The sequence below is a fragment of the Xiphias gladius genome, chromosome 19, assembly GCF_016859285.1.
Source record: "Xiphias gladius isolate SHS-SW01 ecotype Sanya breed wild chromosome 19, ASM1685928v1, whole genome shotgun sequence".
Classification (NCBI taxonomy): domain Eukaryota; kingdom Metazoa; phylum Chordata; class Actinopteri; order Istiophoriformes; family Xiphiidae; genus Xiphias; species Xiphias gladius.
The window spans coordinates 28,190,111-28,209,069 of NC_053418.1; the positions used below are offsets into that span (position 1 = coordinate 28,190,111).

At 38.5% G+C, this 18,959-nt stretch overlaps 1 protein-coding gene across 1 annotated transcript in view; it reads right to left on the bottom strand.

Annotated features, from left to right (window-relative positions):
• Window positions 1-18,959, bottom strand: part of cacna1ba (calcium channel, voltage-dependent, N type, alpha 1B subunit, a) — a 162,903-nt gene that overhangs the window by 48,770 nt on the left and 95,174 nt on the right. The window contains exons 17-27 of the mRNA XM_040155330.1: window positions 18,812-18,879; window positions 17,602-17,708; window positions 12,675-12,710; window positions 10,916-11,695; window positions 9,406-9,599; window positions 8,015-8,135; window positions 7,108-7,237; window positions 6,740-6,799; window positions 5,866-5,972; window positions 5,050-5,061; window positions 1,757-1,777 (exon numbers count right to left, since the gene is read on the bottom strand). Of these exons, the coding sequence (XP_040011264.1) occupies window positions 1,757-1,777; window positions 5,050-5,061; window positions 5,866-5,972; window positions 6,740-6,799; window positions 7,108-7,237; window positions 8,015-8,135; window positions 9,406-9,599; window positions 10,916-11,695; window positions 12,675-12,710; window positions 17,602-17,708; window positions 18,812-18,879 (1,636 nt within the window). The remainder of the gene's footprint in view (window positions 1-1,756; window positions 1,778-5,049; window positions 5,062-5,865; window positions 5,973-6,739; window positions 6,800-7,107; window positions 7,238-8,014; window positions 8,136-9,405; window positions 9,600-10,915; window positions 11,696-12,674; window positions 12,711-17,601; window positions 17,709-18,811; window positions 18,880-18,959) is intronic.

The window sequence follows — 18,959 nt, forward strand, 5'->3', positions numbered from 1 at the left end:
CCTCTGTGACCTTATGAGGTCCCTTTACTCCAGTCACAACCACATGCAACAACTACCATGCTCTTATGCACATTAGTCTAGCATGCTTTACAGTGAAATATGGCCAGAGTGTTTTTAGTACGGACACTCATACATTTACAAAGAGGGCTAAGGGAACAACCACATAAGATATTCTGATAGCTTTCAAAGAATACCCCTCAACACCCAGATGTAGTGAGGAAACAGGAGAAAAAGTGAGATTGGGCTTTATACAGGGACTAAAATGTGACGCTTAGGGGAGTGTGAAGGTTCAAATGATAATGAGGACATCTGGCTCAGATGTGGATGAGGCCACAGCTGTTCATCATTTTCCTGGAATGAAAACAGAAAATCGGCCTTGAAAACATAATCCCTCTTCCAACTCTCTCAACACTGCTCTGTTTTTACTTCACTCCAAAGTCTGTTTTGTCTCTCTCTTCCTCTCTCTCACTTTATACTGGGGAGTATGGATTGCAATACTCAGCAAGCCAGTTGCATTAAAAAATAATTTAAAGGACAGGTTCAGATTTTTTCAAGTATATCTTAATACATTACTCATATGCCATACGGACGTTGAAAGAGTTATAAATTCCCCATTCCACACTATGTATGAAATATTACATCACAGAGCAACTAAAGTAAATATGTGTTCAGACTGAACACAAAACACATTTTAGAGGTGGAGCAAATGCATAATATGCCAACGCATAGAAGCCAGTGGGTGAGAACTCACGCAAGGCAGGGAATTTAGGAAAGAAGCATTCCACAGGGGTTGCAAAGGTTTAAAAATTAATCTCATGTACAACACCCATTGGCCATGTTGCTTAGCATCCCATCAGTTGATGTCTGTCAATTGATACTAGTAACTCACACTCTGGATGCACCATACAGACAAAAGTATTCAAGGTACAGTAGCTAGGATATGCCAATCCAGGGAGTCCACAAACCTCATTTTGTGCAAATATGCTTTTTTCAGCCAGTGCTAATATTAAGGTAGGGCAGCCTGCATTACACAAAACTAGCTATCTCCATTGCGGTAATCAAGTTGTTTCATTGGCGGTGCTTTATCCCAGCAACAACCTAAATGCATCTACCAGTGATTATCCTCTGCCATGTCACAGTAAGGAAACACAAAGAGGGACTTTTGTACTAAAAAGACTATAACTTTGTAAGATACCCACATTATTTCTCTAAAACAGACTATAGAAGTTCCTGCTGAACTTTAGAGGCATTTTTGCACACAACAAGGACTGGATTTTGATCTCTATCTCTTTCATTGGCGTTATGTAGGTAGGGATCACTTCACAGTCAGTATGGAGAGGAAGAATGATCACAGTAACCAATAACCCTCTAAAACTATATATGAAATGTGAGTACTGTATTAGATAAGATGCAATAAGGCTTGAAAATCTGAACCTAACATAGAATATCAAATATCAAGATATCAAGATATTTTTCCACCCAAAGGGAAATATAGCATTTTGGAATGAAATGGCTTAAACTATTGATGGTTTTGGTAGGCAGAGGCAGGTTTCAGTTGAAAGCTGTCAGACAGAGGTTACTGTTGTGTTGAAATAACATTTGATTCACTGGAGTATGGGTTAATTATTTTATACATGAAGCCGATCTAAATATAAGAAGAATGGTAGTTAGAGAAGGTTGAAGGGTTAGGGTAAGGATATGGGTATAGGGTAAGGGATCAGGGAGGGGGTCAGGGTGGCATAGGAGGGTTCCCCACCTGGTCACACCTTGTTGCGATCTACTTGGGGGAAAACAGTGGTAAAACAAGGTACAGCACATTTATGGATGCTTCACACATACAAACAAAATAAAGCATATGTTTGCATCAGATGACAACACTATAGTTTCTATTTATGAAGACAGATGTAAAATTGTATATATTCTGGTTTGTAGCAGACAACAGCATGAGTAAATCCCAGTAAAGATAGGCTCCACAATGGATTCAACTACAGAATATCAGGCCATATGAGGAGAAAATAGTAGGTGTTACTGTATGCTGAACGTGCCTGTTATTTTTGAAGGCACCCTATCAGTGAAAGAAAACAAATCAAGACAGTTGGTAATTAAGACAGGTACTTGTTCAGCACTTGTTCTGTAATTGCATGCTGCTACAACTTCTCAGTCAGAACCAATCACTAGGACCTCAAGCTGATAATAAAAGGCACTATTGTACTTTGCAGCATCAAATGTGAAATGCACCAAAAAGCTGCAGACTGAGCTCAAGACTTGAGAGGTTCCAGTAGGTGAGATGACAGATTCACAGATTCAGCTTTGATGGAGATGCTATGGTTTGTTTTCTTTGCCATAAGCAGTCGATCAAATGGATGGCAGGCAGACCGAGCTCCAGAGACATGCATGGTGAGTGAATGACAGCTGTCAATCCAACGAGACTTTCTATCTGTAACTGCCAATATGGAAGTGACCTGGAGCCAAATAGCCTTTGCAAATAATTTGTTTGAGTTTGATATAACCGGTTGAAGAATCTGGTATGTGGGACTGATAACAAGATAGAATCACAGCCAAGGAGATCCGAAGCATTCTATAATAAATAAATAAATGAGACATTATGAAATAAAATCATGAGTAAATACAGAAAAAATATGTAATATAACTATGAAATTGAAACATAGAATAAACTTTTAATATTCAGCTATTTATTATGAAATTGAATTTCATCCTGTTTCTTTTCGCAATAACAGAGATTACTACAGGTCAATTTAATTCAATACAATTATTTTAAATTTTAAAATTTTTTAAATACAGACATTTTGAATTAACTGTTCGCTAAGCCTCACCCACTTACTGTTGCTACCCCTGTCAAGCTTTCATTCTCGTACAGAATATATGCAATTTACTATGACAATGGCGGCAGATTTAACATTCGAAATTCTTAGGAACAATAGGTTATCGATTTCAGGCCGAAATAGACAGTAGCAGCCTTTTTATTTCCAGCCAACAACTGTTGATTTTTCAGCGGAAATGACAAATGTTGCAGTAGACTTAATCAGCTGTAGCTAGCTAGCTAATTTGAGCTCCATGAGGCTGCAGACACGCCTGACTTTTTAATGTTTCAAGCTAACAAATTCCAAGAAGGATTTTGTAAAAGGGTCTTAAATATACGACATACATGATATCATCCTAGGTTAAAGCTGCATGTCCCAGGCGAAAAGTCAATATAGAGCTAGTCAGTCCAAATATTAAGTATAGCAAGGAAAAACTTCAGACTGTTACCTTATTCTAAAATAACCTTGTCTGGCTGTTTAGCTTACACACTAGCCCATATATTTAAACAGTATGTTTTCCCTTGTAACATTAAAAGTAAAAGGGTGTTTATGATTAGGACAAACCAAAGTATATGACAAAGTAGCACTATCTTGGTTACAGTTGGCTGGGGTTGCTGGAATGTAAAAGAACAGGACAGAGCTGCCTATGTTGGCCTAAACTCTGATAGTATCTGTAGTAACATCCAGGACCAGCTTCCACACAGTGGGGATATACTACACAGTGGATGTGCCAGTCTTGAATGATGCTTTTTTTAACTAACCTGTAACCCCACAAACTAATATAGTTATCTAATGATATGCTAACTCTTTACCCTGCAAGTAGTGCTAGGCTAATACTGTAGATAGTAAAGTAGTTAGCATCATTTCATAATGTCTTATTTAATATTGAACACTCATACAAGCTGTCAGTTGCTGAAAAGTACTATATATGAATTTCACTCATGAAAAAGTATTAACAAATGCTGTCCAGTACAGGTTTGGAACCACACCATATAAACATATCCCCATCTGCAGCATGACGCTGAGTCGGACAGATACAGGTTAAGTATGTAAATCCACGTAAATGGAAAATGATGTGTTGATATGGTCATAGGGCAACCTATAGCTAACAGCATACATGTCATACAGTCAATGTAATATGCATGCTAAGATCACAGAGAAGATTGATATTCCCTGACAGCAGCTCGCTTGCTACATTAGCAAGCTTCTGGTGAATTAATAATAGAGAATATGAAATTGATGGTATCATTCCAGTCCAAGCAGAGCTGTGTCGAGGAAAGTACTGATGAAAATACCTCCCATCAGAGGCTCGAGGAAGATAATGATGATGAACACGCAGGTGACATGCCCCTCCGTAAGAGAGGACAGCATGGAGGAAGCACCTTTAGCCAGGCACATGAGGGTCAAGTAACGGAAGGTCTTAGATGGACGACGAGATAGGAATGTATCCCAGGCACAACAGTGAACACTGCAAAAAACACCAAACCTCACAAGCAATTTCCCTTCATATACTGCATGCCTTACAGTCTTTTCAAGGAAAAATACATTTTAACAGCTGATAGTGATGCATCTTGTAATTCTGAGCAGACTTTGCTGTTTGGGTCTTTCTTCAATCACCGTTTTGCACCAACAATTAACAATGAAACAGAGAGAAATCCAGTGAAGATGAGGTGATTGTCCACTGACAGTAGCCTTTAGACCAGAATTCAACGCAGTTGCTCTTTGTGTTGTATTTTGAGAAAGAAAAATCGCATGGTTCAGTTAAAAAATGTCAAATTTTCATCTCTGTAGTCATGAGTGTCAAATTGCCCTATCAGGCAATATAGGTGGTTTAACCACTCCTAAACTTAAGAGTGGTTACACCAAATGAGTTCATTCCTACATTTCTACACATCAAATAACTACTGGAATTCACTAAATAACTAAGCCTAAAAGAATGTGTTAATGATTTTTTTATTTTATTTTAATCAATTTTAATTCTTATTTAGCTTTACTGAAACAAACAACAGTTTTTTTCTGCTGAGGAATTGTACTCCTAATCGTAGAAAATAGAGCTGCACTCCTCATCCAATGACATGCCTTCAAAGAAAACCTGAATATATTTAAAGACGTAAGACTGAATATGTGAGGAAATTACTTTGTCAGCCATGTGTGTTTCCTCTCACACATACATACACACTGATAATGACACATACAAGCAAAATGAGAGAGATAGAGGAGGCATTACCCCATGAAGCTCCTTCAAAACGATCCCAGCACAGAAACAGGGAGAGGGTCACGTCAATAAACACACTGCACAACACCACAACATTAACACACACAAACACACACACACACACACACGCACACACACTACTGAATCACAAATAAAATGCAAAAATAGAACTGTCACATAAAAGACTGTCACCTAAAAACACCATATTGATGACTATATTTTATAATTCTAGCTCTATAAATACAGGCAAAGCCTTCTAACAGGGCTCTATGGGTTTACACTTTCATCCTTGTGGATCCATACAATGACATCTGCATAATGCATTCTCAGCCATCAGACCTGGGATAAGGATATGAATATGAGTCTCATAAAAAGTGGGTGTTCACTAATTACTGGATCCACTTAAGTTCATCATCTAGTGAATTGGCAGGGTAGTAGAACGAAAGGGTTCCACATATTTGCAGAACTTGACTTATAAGACATAATAACTGTTCTTTTTTAAACAGCTTTTGGCCAGCGTCAGGGCTTTCAAAGGCTTGAAAGTCTTTACCAAAAGATGAATTCTACCGGTAAATTACCTTCCACTTTATGGTTTCAACATACTGTTCCTCTTTCCTCTAATGACCATTTGGCATTCTAGAAGCTGCAAGGTGGGTTTTGCCCCTCACAATCCAAATTACATGACAGTTCTCATTTAAGTTTGGTATATACTGTTTATTACACCTGGTACACCAGATGTATCCGCCGAATCTGATGATCAGGATTAACAAACTTACAAATCGGAGACTTCTTATTTTATGACAAAAAGATAGGAGATTTTGAACTTACGAAAATGCAAAAGCCACCAGCGCCCCACTGACCACTATGAAGTCCAGAATGTTCCACAGGTCTCTGAAGTAGGATCCAGGATGAAGAAGCAGGCCCAGGTCCACCATCTAAGCCAAAGACACCACTGTTATGTCTTTTTATTTTCCATTGTACTTTAGGCTGTTTTATTTTGTTTTATTTGATTAAATGTTATTTATTTAAATTACCATAATTCTGATATGAAACTGTGTTATTAGGGCTATAATGGCCAAATCTACTATATAATATCTTTGGTGACTATTTATTTTCATATAATAATTTTATGGTTGATGATCACTGACTATTAATTAATAAATTAATCATTTCATAAAGCATTTTGAAATTAATTACGTTAGACTTTAAGAGTCTAATGTAAAGGGAACGGAGGAAGGCAACACAAGACAAGCAGTTGGGGATAAAGGTCGGCAGGCGCAGAAGGCGGAAGGAGAAAGTAAGAAACAACCTTCTGGTGGATGTGCAGCAGGCAGCAATACCCAGCAGGTTAAACACCAACCTGTACATTAAACTGCTTATGAGGACATTTATAAATTGTTAATTTCAAAATACCAATGGGATTAATCAGCACTGTGTTTGATTAATCAGTTATAGACAGCAAGTGGTGAAGATTCTTTATGAAAATTCAGTGGATTATTAATAAAATGGGTAAAGCTGCCTGATATCCTGAGTACACTATAATTGTCACAAGGAGGTGAGGTCCTGGCACTGACTGCCTCTCCGCATTCATCACTTAAGGACTTTCAGTTTATAGACAGTTTAACTCAGAGGAAGAAAAAGGCAGTGAAACACTGAGGCTATTAGTGTTTTAATTTTGTGTTTATCTATAGTACATGTTTACCTTGATCACCATTTCAAAAGTGAAAACACCAGTGAAGGCATAGTCCAGATATTTGAGCACCTGCAAAAAAGAGACTGAGTTAGTACAGCATGAAGTCAATCGATTGTATCATATTGGTTTGTAGGTGTGTGTTCCCTGTTTTAGGAAACACACGTGTTAGCATTGAGCACCAGAGTCAATGATCTCATGGGAAGACGCTGGTGTTCTCATTACCTAATTACCTAAGGTTAATTTACCTAGCATGCGCAACTCCATACTGACAAGAATTTTAAAAGAGAAACACTTATCTTAGTTTTGTATGCATGAATGTAGTGAGTATTGCATACATTTATGTGTATTTATATATATTGATGTGCACTGTGTCTAACATTGTTGCGTGGGGCATTTGTCCAGACAGGGTCCTCTGCTGCCAAAGCGATACTGCTCATAGCAATGACAACTAGGATGGACATCTCAAAATACCGCAGAGTCACAATGTAGTGACACAACCGCCTCAGCCTGAGGAGAGAAAGGCACGGACGGACAGAGAGAGGTAGATTTAGAGGAACAGTAGGCAGTAGACACAGATATAACAAAGATTTAGTTCTATCTCCTCACTCTTTATCCTCTAAAACACAAATATTTAAGTCTAAAGCAAGGGTTAAAATAAAGTCAAACTAACAGTCACTTCATCAGGGAAAATGTTTAACAAAGACAAATCTAACAGCTTATAATGACGTCAAATTGAGCACATCCTTGCTTTGTCATATGAGTACACATGGAAAATGCAGTTCACAATTGTAGCTGCCAACTGAACCTTAGGAACTACAGCTGTGAAGTTCTTTTCCCATTTTGTTAAAAAAAAAAGTTCCTGATAAAGGTGTAGTGACCAAAAGCTTGGTCCAAAAGCTTCCTTTCTCTATATTTGGAAAAGGACAGCTCTACATTTTTGGGCTTCTTGCACCTTCGCCAGTGTCAAGAGTGCAGCCTTCTGAAAACTAATCACTAAAAACAGAGAGGCAAAAGTAGACTATGATGGCAGAGATAAAGCAACAGGGTAACAGGTAAACATCATGCAGAAAAACTGTATGTATTGTAAACAATTAAGAAATCTCTAAGAAAATAATATGAATGACTAAATATAGTACAAAAAAGTAAGCTGTCAAACACACTGAGACAAGTTAAGAAATACCAGGATATATACTATCTACAAACACTAGAAGAGTATAGGAAGGAAACCATTATAAAAAATTGTAAATTTGTCATTTAAATGTTTTCCATGTTGAGGCAACTCACGGATTGGTCTGTCCAAAGATGAACATGGAACTGTAAGGCAGGATGGGTTTGGGTCCACTTTGACCTAGATCCTCCAAGTTCTTCTCATTCATAGGTATTGTCTCACAGTCAATACTGTTCACTGGGAGGGCAGATAGTTCAATTGAAACAATAAACTTAGACATAGCAGAGTAGCATTGAATTGCAAGCCCCAACATTAATCACATCTATTTTACAATTGGAAAATAAATTAGAATTTTTCTTCCACATGTTCTATAGGGCAGAGTGTGAGACAGTCAAAGATTCTTTACCATTACCATTTAACAAGGTTCAGGCTGTTTAGGATGTAAAAGCAAGCCATAGGTGACCCCTGACCTATATGTTAGGTTATATGTTTTGGTCCCCATATACACAACTATTGGTTGAAAAATTTTCTATACATTTTCACAAAAAGTCTCAACCCCTGTTGAACCATCTGAAATAACTCCTTTGCCTGGGGTTACCCTTACACTTTTGATCCAAAGTCATATGAAAGACCTTTAAACTAGAGGCTTGACTCTTCCTGTGGAAATCTCCCATTCTCACCACCACCACTCACCATTTATAGATTAGAGACATTTTTTACTTTGTTAAATTAGAAACTAGAATTACTGCCTTGCAGTTGTATGCCTCTGCCAACCAGTCAAGTTGTTGTGTTACATTCATGTCTGTCTGGACTAATACATGTAGCGAAGACTTCAAAGGAATTGAATAAAAAGTATTAAGTATATTTTGTCATACTTAGCATATGAATTCTTTACTTATGGCCAAAAATGTGTTTTGTGAGGTCACAGTGACCTTGACCTTTGACCTTTGAACCACCAAAATCTAAAGAGTTCATCCTTGAGTCCAAGTGAATGTTTATGCCAAATTGGAAGAAACCCCGTCATGGCATTCCTGAGATATTGCATTCACGAGAATGAGAATGAAGGTGTATTTAGTTTTGTTTTTCTTTCTGTCTTGTTTTTGCCATTTTATTTCCCTTATCTACTTTGTTTTTTACATCTTTAAAACTTAAATTGAGTAAATGGAGTTCAGAAAAAATATTTTCTTGGGGTAGTATTCATCCTTTATGAAAAGGCAAACACCTGATGAATATCTACATCTCACATCTAAAGTACATTTTGTTTTGTTTTCCCTGGGTTATCATGCATGGTTTCCACCATCCATGGAGCGCCGATACAGACACTAACTGCACGTGCAAATAGCAGACATTACAGACACCATCTGTTTAAGAATTACCTCACCTTGCTCTATTCACATTAAATGATTTCAGCTCTGTACTCAGCATACTGTACTTGTTTTAACCTTCAACATAATGGCTGCCAGAGAAATAATCTAAGTCATATTATGTTTGCAACTTGATAACTGACTTTGTATGAGGGTGGTCTCTCCAGGTGGGGAGGTGACAGTCACAGGAGGAATTTGGATGGAGGTTTGGCCAGTTCGCCTGACATTCCGCTGGTTGTCCGAGTCCTCTAGTTGGTCAGGAGGCCAGTTGGCCCCCCCAGAGCCCTGCTGGGGGGAGATGGCCAGGGACTCCCCATCTGAGTCACCAAACTTGTCCCTAGAACAGAGGTAGCATCTTAGATATTAATATACAGTATACTCTCGAATAATATCTCATGCATATGTCCTGGCGGATAAACAATTACTGTGTTACTTGCCACCACCTTCAGTGACATTTTGTTGGAGTTAACAAAATGTTATGGATCTGGTTAAACATTTACAGACCAGTAGAAGCACCATTTAATATTGCTGGGTAACTGCAAAATGAGATAATGTGAAGGTTTTATTCTAAATGCAGATGCAAAATATTTAATAATCTTTCTCCTTCAAATAATGATTTTCCTTCTAAAAGGCAAGTGCATTTCAAAATACTTAGGACAGTGATACTGTATGCTTTCATCTATTACGTCATCAACGGGGCATTTATAGGCCTTGTTGCCAACTTAGCGCCTTTGTTGCTAGATTTACCAACTTTCCAGACCCCTTTAGCGACCTAGCGTATTGTCCCACTAGCAATACTGCCCGGCTTTCCCTTCGCAGGCACTCCTCTCTATGTGTCTCATTCAATTGACCACACAGCAGCTGACACAGACGTGAATGAGCTTCTAAATTTCTCTCTGAGTGATCATTTTACAAGTAAGTATAGCGGAAATCACAGCACAGCTGTTGTCTTTAACTTATTTGTATGGGGATTTTGTGAGACAACGTCATGGTTATAAAATCAGAATTTTAGCAGTGCAGAACAGCAGCTTGGAAATGGCTTGGAAGTGACTGCTGGTTAACAAGTAGCATGTAGTATTTGACATGTACTCAGTTTCCCACATTGACCATATGCAGTCAAGCCATATACTACGTTTTGACCTAGTCTTGTTATGGGACATAATACATTACACAAGTATACTGCCCTCTATACATGGAGTGGTAGACATGTGGCAGGGGTACGTTTTTTTTTTAAATTATGTCTGTGTGTTCCATGTCCTATGACAGAAAGAGAAAAAAAAAACACAGATATTAAATTAATCCTTCCACTAAGAGAAATTTTAGCCTGACTGCACTTTTAACCAAATTGTCATTACATTTTTCAAGTCATGTGGCATCGTGCTTACTCTTCGTGCTGCCACGTTTATATGTATTCCTGACTGATGATTAAAGCCAAGTCCTTTCCAATATACTTGAGTACTGAGCCAAAAAAACATCATTGTCCTGATACTTTCTGACTCCACAGCATTATTAAACAGATATAAAAAGCTGTCTAAGAAACTGAATCTGTATTTGACCATTATTGGCTTAAATGAGCTCAGAGCCCTGCAAAAGTCACTGTTCAGAGTAAAGAGTATTGACCATGCAGTAGTTTTGATTTTTAGATCATTTTACCTGTGACCATGGGTCTTCTCTCTCTCATTGGACTCCTCTCCCTCAGCTGTGCATTGGCCCCTTGATCCATGAGTCCGATGTCTCCTCCTCTCTCCACTGGCACCACTGTTTCCTCTGGAATTCCTATCCCCATCCCTGTTAGAAGAACGTCCATCTTTGTGCCGGGTTCTTTGCTCTCCCCTCCCTCCACTGTTCACTGTCACGTTGCCCCCTCGGGACTGCCGGTGTGAATGGTGATGGCGATGCTCTCTCTCACTTGTGACCCCTCCACCTCCGCTGTCATCCACCGAGCTCTGATGGTGATGCTTCCTGCCTCCCTCTCGGCTGCGGGATCTGTCACTCTTCCCCTCTCTGCCCCGGCTGCCTTCGTGGTCTTTGAAGCGACTGTGGTGGACATGGTGCCTCCCACCAGTGTCACCATTATCATTTGTCTCCTCTTTTGTTCTGGTCCGGTCCCTGTCTCTGTGGCGGTGGTGGCGGCGTGGTTGGTGAGGCACAGGGGGGTCAGCAGCAGTCTCAGCCTCCTCTTGCATGCAAGGCTTATGATGATGGTGCTGGTGGCTGCCCAGCAAAGGCCCGTCGCAGGGCTCAACAAGCAGTGGCCGGTCGTGGTGGGTCTTCATGTCGGGCCGGATGTGGAGGGCCGAGGACAGGCGGAGACGCTCCTCAGGCTCCAGCTCACTGTACAGGGCCTCACAGCTTGCCCGGTTCTGCCTCCTCAGCTGGTTTGCCCTCTGCTCCCACACCGACATTGTCTTCGCTGACTTCTGCTGCTCCTTACTAAGGGAGGGGCCGGAGAAGAACCAGACAAATCATTAATGCTGGAAAATTGATATTACAATATAAAATACCGTGTACATTAATTTTGAAGCCCCTCCACTTTGATGTCAGTGCCAGAGTTTTGTCACAACAATTCATTTCTACAAGGGATATAAGCATTTCCAATGGATACACCGACAGGCATGGTTTCCTTTGAGGTTCAAAACATTCAGCATGTATGTACTTTATACTTCATGACTTCATGGCACATAAAACCAGCAGTATATTTCATTTCATATCTCATGATGACACACATCGTCCCTACATGCTTTAATGATTTACAGTATGACCAAGTTGCAATGGAACTTTCAACACAGCAAACCACTGGCTTCATTTATCAGTCTACTGTGGAGAACGCTCTTCCATGGATATGTCTGAACAAAGGCCAAGCATGGCCACATTACCATGCTTTGACATGCAACTTTTACCGTCAATGTCTGTGTAATACAGTATTGTGAAATGGCTGAATGCATGCACTTTTGATACTGTGTGAACTAAAAACAGTACTTTCTTTTCACATGATAATACAGTGGGAAATTACATGTAACAATGCCATCTTTTGATGTGGCATTTTATCAAATAAGTCAATCTATTTACTGCACAGATTAGGAACAGAAAATAACTATTCCATGTTCTCAACGTTCCATCCTGCAGTTACATTCTTCATACTCACCTTCTACACATGTATGACTTCAACACCTTGCATACTGCACTGCACTCTTTAAGAACTCCTGCTAACACGTGGATGGACAACATGGGACTGGACTCATTGAATGAACAGAAAAGCCCGTAACATGGTGTACAACAATGCAGGGCAGGTCTGTTTTAATTTATGTGGTCTTGCTTTCAAGGATGTATATAATGAGAACATGATTATGTATGCTTTTACACATGTAATCATCATCATCCACCACCTTTGCTAGAAGGCGGTTGGGTTTACCTCAGGAAGTGATGGACTGGGGTGCAGACATAACTCCTACAAAAACATAAAGGGAGCAACATTGAAACATACAGAGGGAGAGAAGGACCTTCAAAGGGACAGAAACAAGTTACAGACAAAAGCACAGAGGGGGCAAATAAGCTTCAGAAAACTGACAAGGGGAGAAACATGTACAGTATAGATGCAAAATTATACAAAAACCCAAAGGAAATTGTTTTTGCTGAGAGGGAGCGGGGAAATAATGGGGATAGGTGATAAAAATAGTAAATCCTGAATGCAAACTTGTGCTATGAAAGTGTTACAGAGCTGTGTAATGTTTGGCTTGACAGTCGGTTATCTTTCAGAGCATTTGTTTTGGTGTTTCACTACAGGATATGCCTCCTTGCAAAGTGGGCTATCACAGAGTGAGCCATCACAGTGAAGTAACCTAAAGTTGTTTTTCATAGTGTTTGTCACTGTGCGGGAGGGGGATGGAGGCATATCCTATACTGAGACATTGCACTCATACTACTCAGAGAACCAGAGTTACACAAGTAACTAAAGAAACATTTTGTGACTATTTACCTATTTAAAGTTGACATCTGTGTTTGTGTGTGTGTGTGTGTGTGTGTGCGTGTGTGTGTGTACCTGCCATTGAAATATACACTTCAGAGCATCCATCCAGTCTCAAACAGTGGACTTAGAGCAAATTGTTACTATTACTAATTTTAGTTTTAGCCTTGGTTTCAGTGTAGTGTGTTAATACTGCACTGCAAAATCTATTCAGTCGTCTATCTCAGTTGTTGCCAGGATAGCGTAGAATTTTCAATTATTAAAACAAATTAAATTACAGGCCAAACAAAGCCTTAAAAATGGTACAAAAATGCATTTTTATCGCCAATTAAAACCACGAATTCTGTCTTTCAGCTGTTAGACCTACAGCATCTGCCAGACAACAATGTGCCCTAAAGCTGCTTTATGAATAGGAGGGGGTGATCTTCGATCTGATCTGAGACTAGGACGGCAAGCCCCTTCTTTCTTGCTGGCAACAAAGCTTGGATATTAAAGAAAGTAGCAGCCTAAACATGCAAAGTCTTGGTGGTTTGTCTAAATGTTCACTTATTGAAGGTGCTACAACAATTTTGGTGATAGTGTGGTAAAGTGTAAGGAATCTAGTTATTATTATTATTACTGGGTAATCTATGTATTTGCACGACCACAGCAGGTGAAAAGACACCTTATTTGATGACCAAATGTAAAGTCACTTTACAACTTTCTACAAACTCTTCATGGTTGTTACGTTTAGTAAGGCTTAATTTAGCATCTTTGTTGCATAAAAGATTGCTGCATTTAACAATACTGAATATGGGAACCAGGCCCATTATTTTTTTATTATTTTTTTATTTTTCTTATCATCAGCAAATCCAATGAAAAGATCAAAACCAGCAATGTGTTAGTCCATTGGTTCCTACTGAAGACATAAATCTCTAACCCTCACAACTTACAAATATATAGCTTCGTTTTTAAAACAGGCTGAGTAGTTTCCTTAAACAGCTGGTCAGTTAATTACTCAATAGTGCATTTCGGGGGAAGATTAATACACATTAGGTGCGTTAGTTAGTACAGTATTTGGGGCAGTAGGATGGTGTATGTGGGATTGCGTCAAAATAAACTACTGTGTGTGTTCATGGTAATGAAAGAAAATGTCACTCAGAGCAACACTGTGGCTCAATTATGTATTTTCATGGGAATTGTTGACAATATGAAAAATATAGAATTTCACTAGCTTTATCCTTGAATGACAGTTTCAGTCCACTAGTATTGCTATCAGCCTTCGAAAAGCCACATCTTTCTGACCCACTACAAATCACTTTACAATAAATATGATAGTAACTCAACAACTGCTATGTCTAACCTCTAAGTCACTCAGCAGTTGCGTTCTTCATGTGTAAAACACTGGCCTAAAGCTTACATGGCAGTAATAACGTGCAATACATTATTTACAACCAGCTTGGGAAATGAAACATATCACATACAATATGAACAAAAATATGTAGTAGCTTGAGATCTATAGAAGGAGAAGTGCAGTCACTGAAAAAAATCATTGTCAGACAGAAGGATGTCGATCACAAACAGTCAGATACCATGATCACTGACACAGACACTCGTGACCCTTGCTGATCACAGGGAAATAATAAAAACAGAACACATGAATGGAAATACTGAAACGCAGAAGCAGCTCTATCACAAGGTGTGAGCACAGAAGAGCTGCCATGTTCCTTTGGACAATTCACAGAGAAGAATGACATGATGACACCAGATGAAGTTATGGTTTAGCAGCAGAAGAGGAAGTGTGAAAGAAGGGTAATGGGAGGATTTAAAAATTGTATCAGAGAGGTAATAACTCACAGTGAGTTAACGCTGCAGATGGATGAGCTGCTAGAATGCGCGTTACCTCGACTGCGTGTTAGAAAACTGCACATGCACAAAACAAAAATGGGGGAGGGGGAACATCATATAGGATGAAGTCAGGGAAACAGCAAGACACCATTTGACATTTGTCTGTCTTCTCTGTGTCCTTTAGCCTCCCATCACATTTCAGTGTAATGAGCAGTCTGCGGGTTTGACTGCTATAGTAACAGTAAGATAAATATGATGTCACCATATTCAGTTTTTATGCTAAAATGAGCAAGGGAAATACTTTTAAAGCCCAGACAGTAGGATTATGCTGAAATCTATAAACAAGCAAAATTTCCCTATAACTGGTGATGCAAAAGGCAAATAGAATTTTACTGATATCTGTAGAGGTAGTGGTCTGGATACAAGAATAATGTCATGAGTGGAGCTGAAAAAACAAACAAACATATACTAATATATTTAGATTAGTACCGAAAACACAGTAATGATGGAGCTTGAATGCAGCACCTTGTAAATGTAAGTTTGCGTGGTGACACAAAGTACAGTATTATTATGCTTCTACAGGCAATCATGTCAGGTCCACCGATCCATTGAAGCCTATTGATGGGAGATTAGGTGAACTTGGCATCCTTTGATTAAAAACTTGGCATAATCACTTTGTGGCTTAACTGATGACAAAATGGCCCACTGTGTTTCCATGTATAAGAAACTTTTAGATTTAGAAATTGAACTGGCCCCACTGAAAGTGCAACTGGTTTCAGTTGTGGGCCAGAACTTCTATCTACACTGTGATAGTCTATTTTCCAACCCAGGTCTCAAGAAGCCCTTGTATTAGGTTTGGAGTCGGTAAACAAAACCTGATCACTAGTCATATGATCTATTGTTTATATAAAAATATTGTGTAGTGCTACTTAAAGACGTGAATGAAAGAAGTTAAGGTCACTACTGTTTATGTTCATTGTATTTTGACCAAAATTCCCCCTTTCACACTTCAATGTCGCACACTTACTGAATAAAATTTTTAAGTCATTGTAAGTCATTTTGTCAACATCTCACGTCTATTGTGTGTATGTGCCAGCAAGATTCAAGATGTACTGTTACTTTTTCCAAGCCTTTTTCATTACCAATCAACGACTTAGGGAAGTTACCATTTGCTCCAAAAAGTGCTCAAAAAGTCTCTTTGAGGTTCAGCTCCAACAATGAGATTATTTATGCCTAGGAAGCAGCACTCTTATGTTTGTGTAACACAATCTTTATGTTCACAAATGAGCCTTAACAGTTGATGCATAATAACACAGTTTGTTCCAGAATACAGAGCAGTATACAGACTATGTTGCCATTCTTCAAAAGATACAGAACAGTATATTTCGAATAACGGCAAAAGAGAGTTTAGAAAAATGTAATGTATGTGGTTCTGTACATTTCATGTTGATTGCTATAAACAAAAATAATGAAACAAGGTTAAACTAAAGTAACAAGAACTAAAACAATACAATGACACCAATAATTACATGAAATATCAGTTAACATTTTAATATACACTATCATATGCTTCCTGGAGAATTTACAGTAAGTCCATAATTAGCTTTGTGAATGTTACATTTAAAATTATACATCAGTTTAAGTGTCTTTGGTTGTTCTAAAAAGATTTTTGTTAAATATCTGTCCATCCATATATCATCCATGCTGTATGTTTGTGGTATTAAATTCCCATGGTGGGTGCATGTCAAAAATATAATGGGATATCATGAACATACTAGCTGTTTAAGAGGGTGTAAAACATCTTTCATTTGACTTGTGAGTAATATTTTGTCTGCTGACGTTATGATTTTCCTTAAGGACCCTGCAGAAAACTACATCAGATGGTCATTTGGGAGACAAAAACCGGGGATCTGTCTTGTGAAGAAAAGAGTGTGAGGGTAAAGAGATTAACACTGACTCTCGCTGGGACAATGACTCTGAGGAGATTAATCAACATCATGCTTTGTTTCAACACGTGTTTTTAAAGCTAAATTAAATAGAGGCCATGCATGAAGATATACTGTTTTGGCTATGTTTGTGTAAATATTCTGTTTCATAGAAATACACATGAAAAATAACTACCTAGAGATACTGACATTTTGCTATATTATACTGAATTATTGAATTATTCTGCATACATAGTTGTTTTGTATTTTCGCCTTTCTTCTGTGTTTTCTGTTCACATTCTGTTCACCTTTAGCCGAGGGTTTAGGGTTTGTGCCTCAAGCGAAAAGCTGATCTGGGCATGGAATATTACAACAGGAATGAAGGAATTACATATTAACATTCTTTAGATGTGTGCCTTGCAGAGTTGTGTGTGGTAACATATTGGTGAACTGATCTTAAGCATGGATAGCGAGTTAGCTATAGAGTAAACATTTCCAGAATTCCTGTGTGTCTTTTCTGTGTGTGTGTGCGTGTGTGTGTGTGTGTGTGTGTGTTGAGTGATGAAGTAAAAGAAACAGAGATTTCAGAAAGCTGGAAGAAACATTAAAAGAGGCTGACTTACGCTGTGATGGAAATGTTAGCGGCTGACATGGGGCTGACCTCCTTTACTTCCTTGGCCTTCTGGAGGGCCAGTTTCTTATTAATGGCCTCCTCTTGCTCCTCTTCATCCTGCACAGTGTTTGCAAAAATATACATACATACAGAACATAGAGCAAGTCCTTGTTTTGTTTTGTTTTTTCTAATCAGTTTACCTGCTGTTTTTATAAATTCCGTATATCATACATTTTCAAATTCTTCTTTCATTATTCATTCAGAAATTATTGCCACTCACTACTACTTTCCTGCATTGGACTGCTGTTAAGCTACTGTCAGTGTCACAGATGTTTCACATTAGAAGTCTTACAGCAGTTCAGTGGGCCTAGTCCTACCATTTTCCATGTAGGTTTTTAATGTGAAAAATCTGGGGAAAGTGCTGAGTTTCACTGACAGTAGCTGAACAGCAATCGATAAAAAAAAAAAAAGCCGAAAACAAGTGAAATCGGTGAATAAAACGGTATTCCTATTAGAGAGCAGAAAGTGAGAGCAGCAGACTGTTGAGTATTACATTACACTGATGTTATACGATGCAATTCGTGCTGTGGAAATGTTGATCATACTGAATAATTGTGAATTATTATAGAACAGATTCTACCATGCCCCCATTTTTTACCGAGCACTTACCAGCCACTGGTCTGTATTTGTTTGTACTGGTCTACAATTTGAGACTTCGTTATTATTTTGGGAGTCACTTTTAGGGATCAAAGTCATTGTATTAATTTTCTTTCTTTTTTTATGAATAAGATCTTCTTTCGCACCTACTCACTATGATTGGTAACTGGACACTACATGCACACATAGATGCTGCAGGATTAACCGATAAAAAAACAATTACTTTTTAAAGAAGTTGCTGATATAGTGGATAACAGATTCACAATGGTGAGGTATTAACAGCTGCCAGTTCATTATGTTGAGTTATTGACCTAGCATTACATCAGTCATACTACAACAGCCCCCTCTTTCAAAGTGGACAGTCTTATAAAACCAGTAAACCAAAGGTACCCTCATATCCTACAAATATTGATTGTCTTGTAAAGAAAGGGCCATGTGCATGTTGGATATGATTTAAGGTAAAGCACTTTTGTTGATGGCTGCTGTGGGTAACACAGTGCTACTGTCCCTATCTGAACAACCTATAAAGCCAGGACATCTCAAGCTATAAAGAATTACTGTACCTTAGTAAGCTCCTGAGCATTTGCAAGGTTATCAACAGCAATGGCCAAGAACACATTGAGGAGTGTGTCTGGTTATTTGTGGTTTCAGGAAAAGATTAAATGACGGATAAACACAGAATCAATATAAACAATTGCAGCTGTTTTTAAA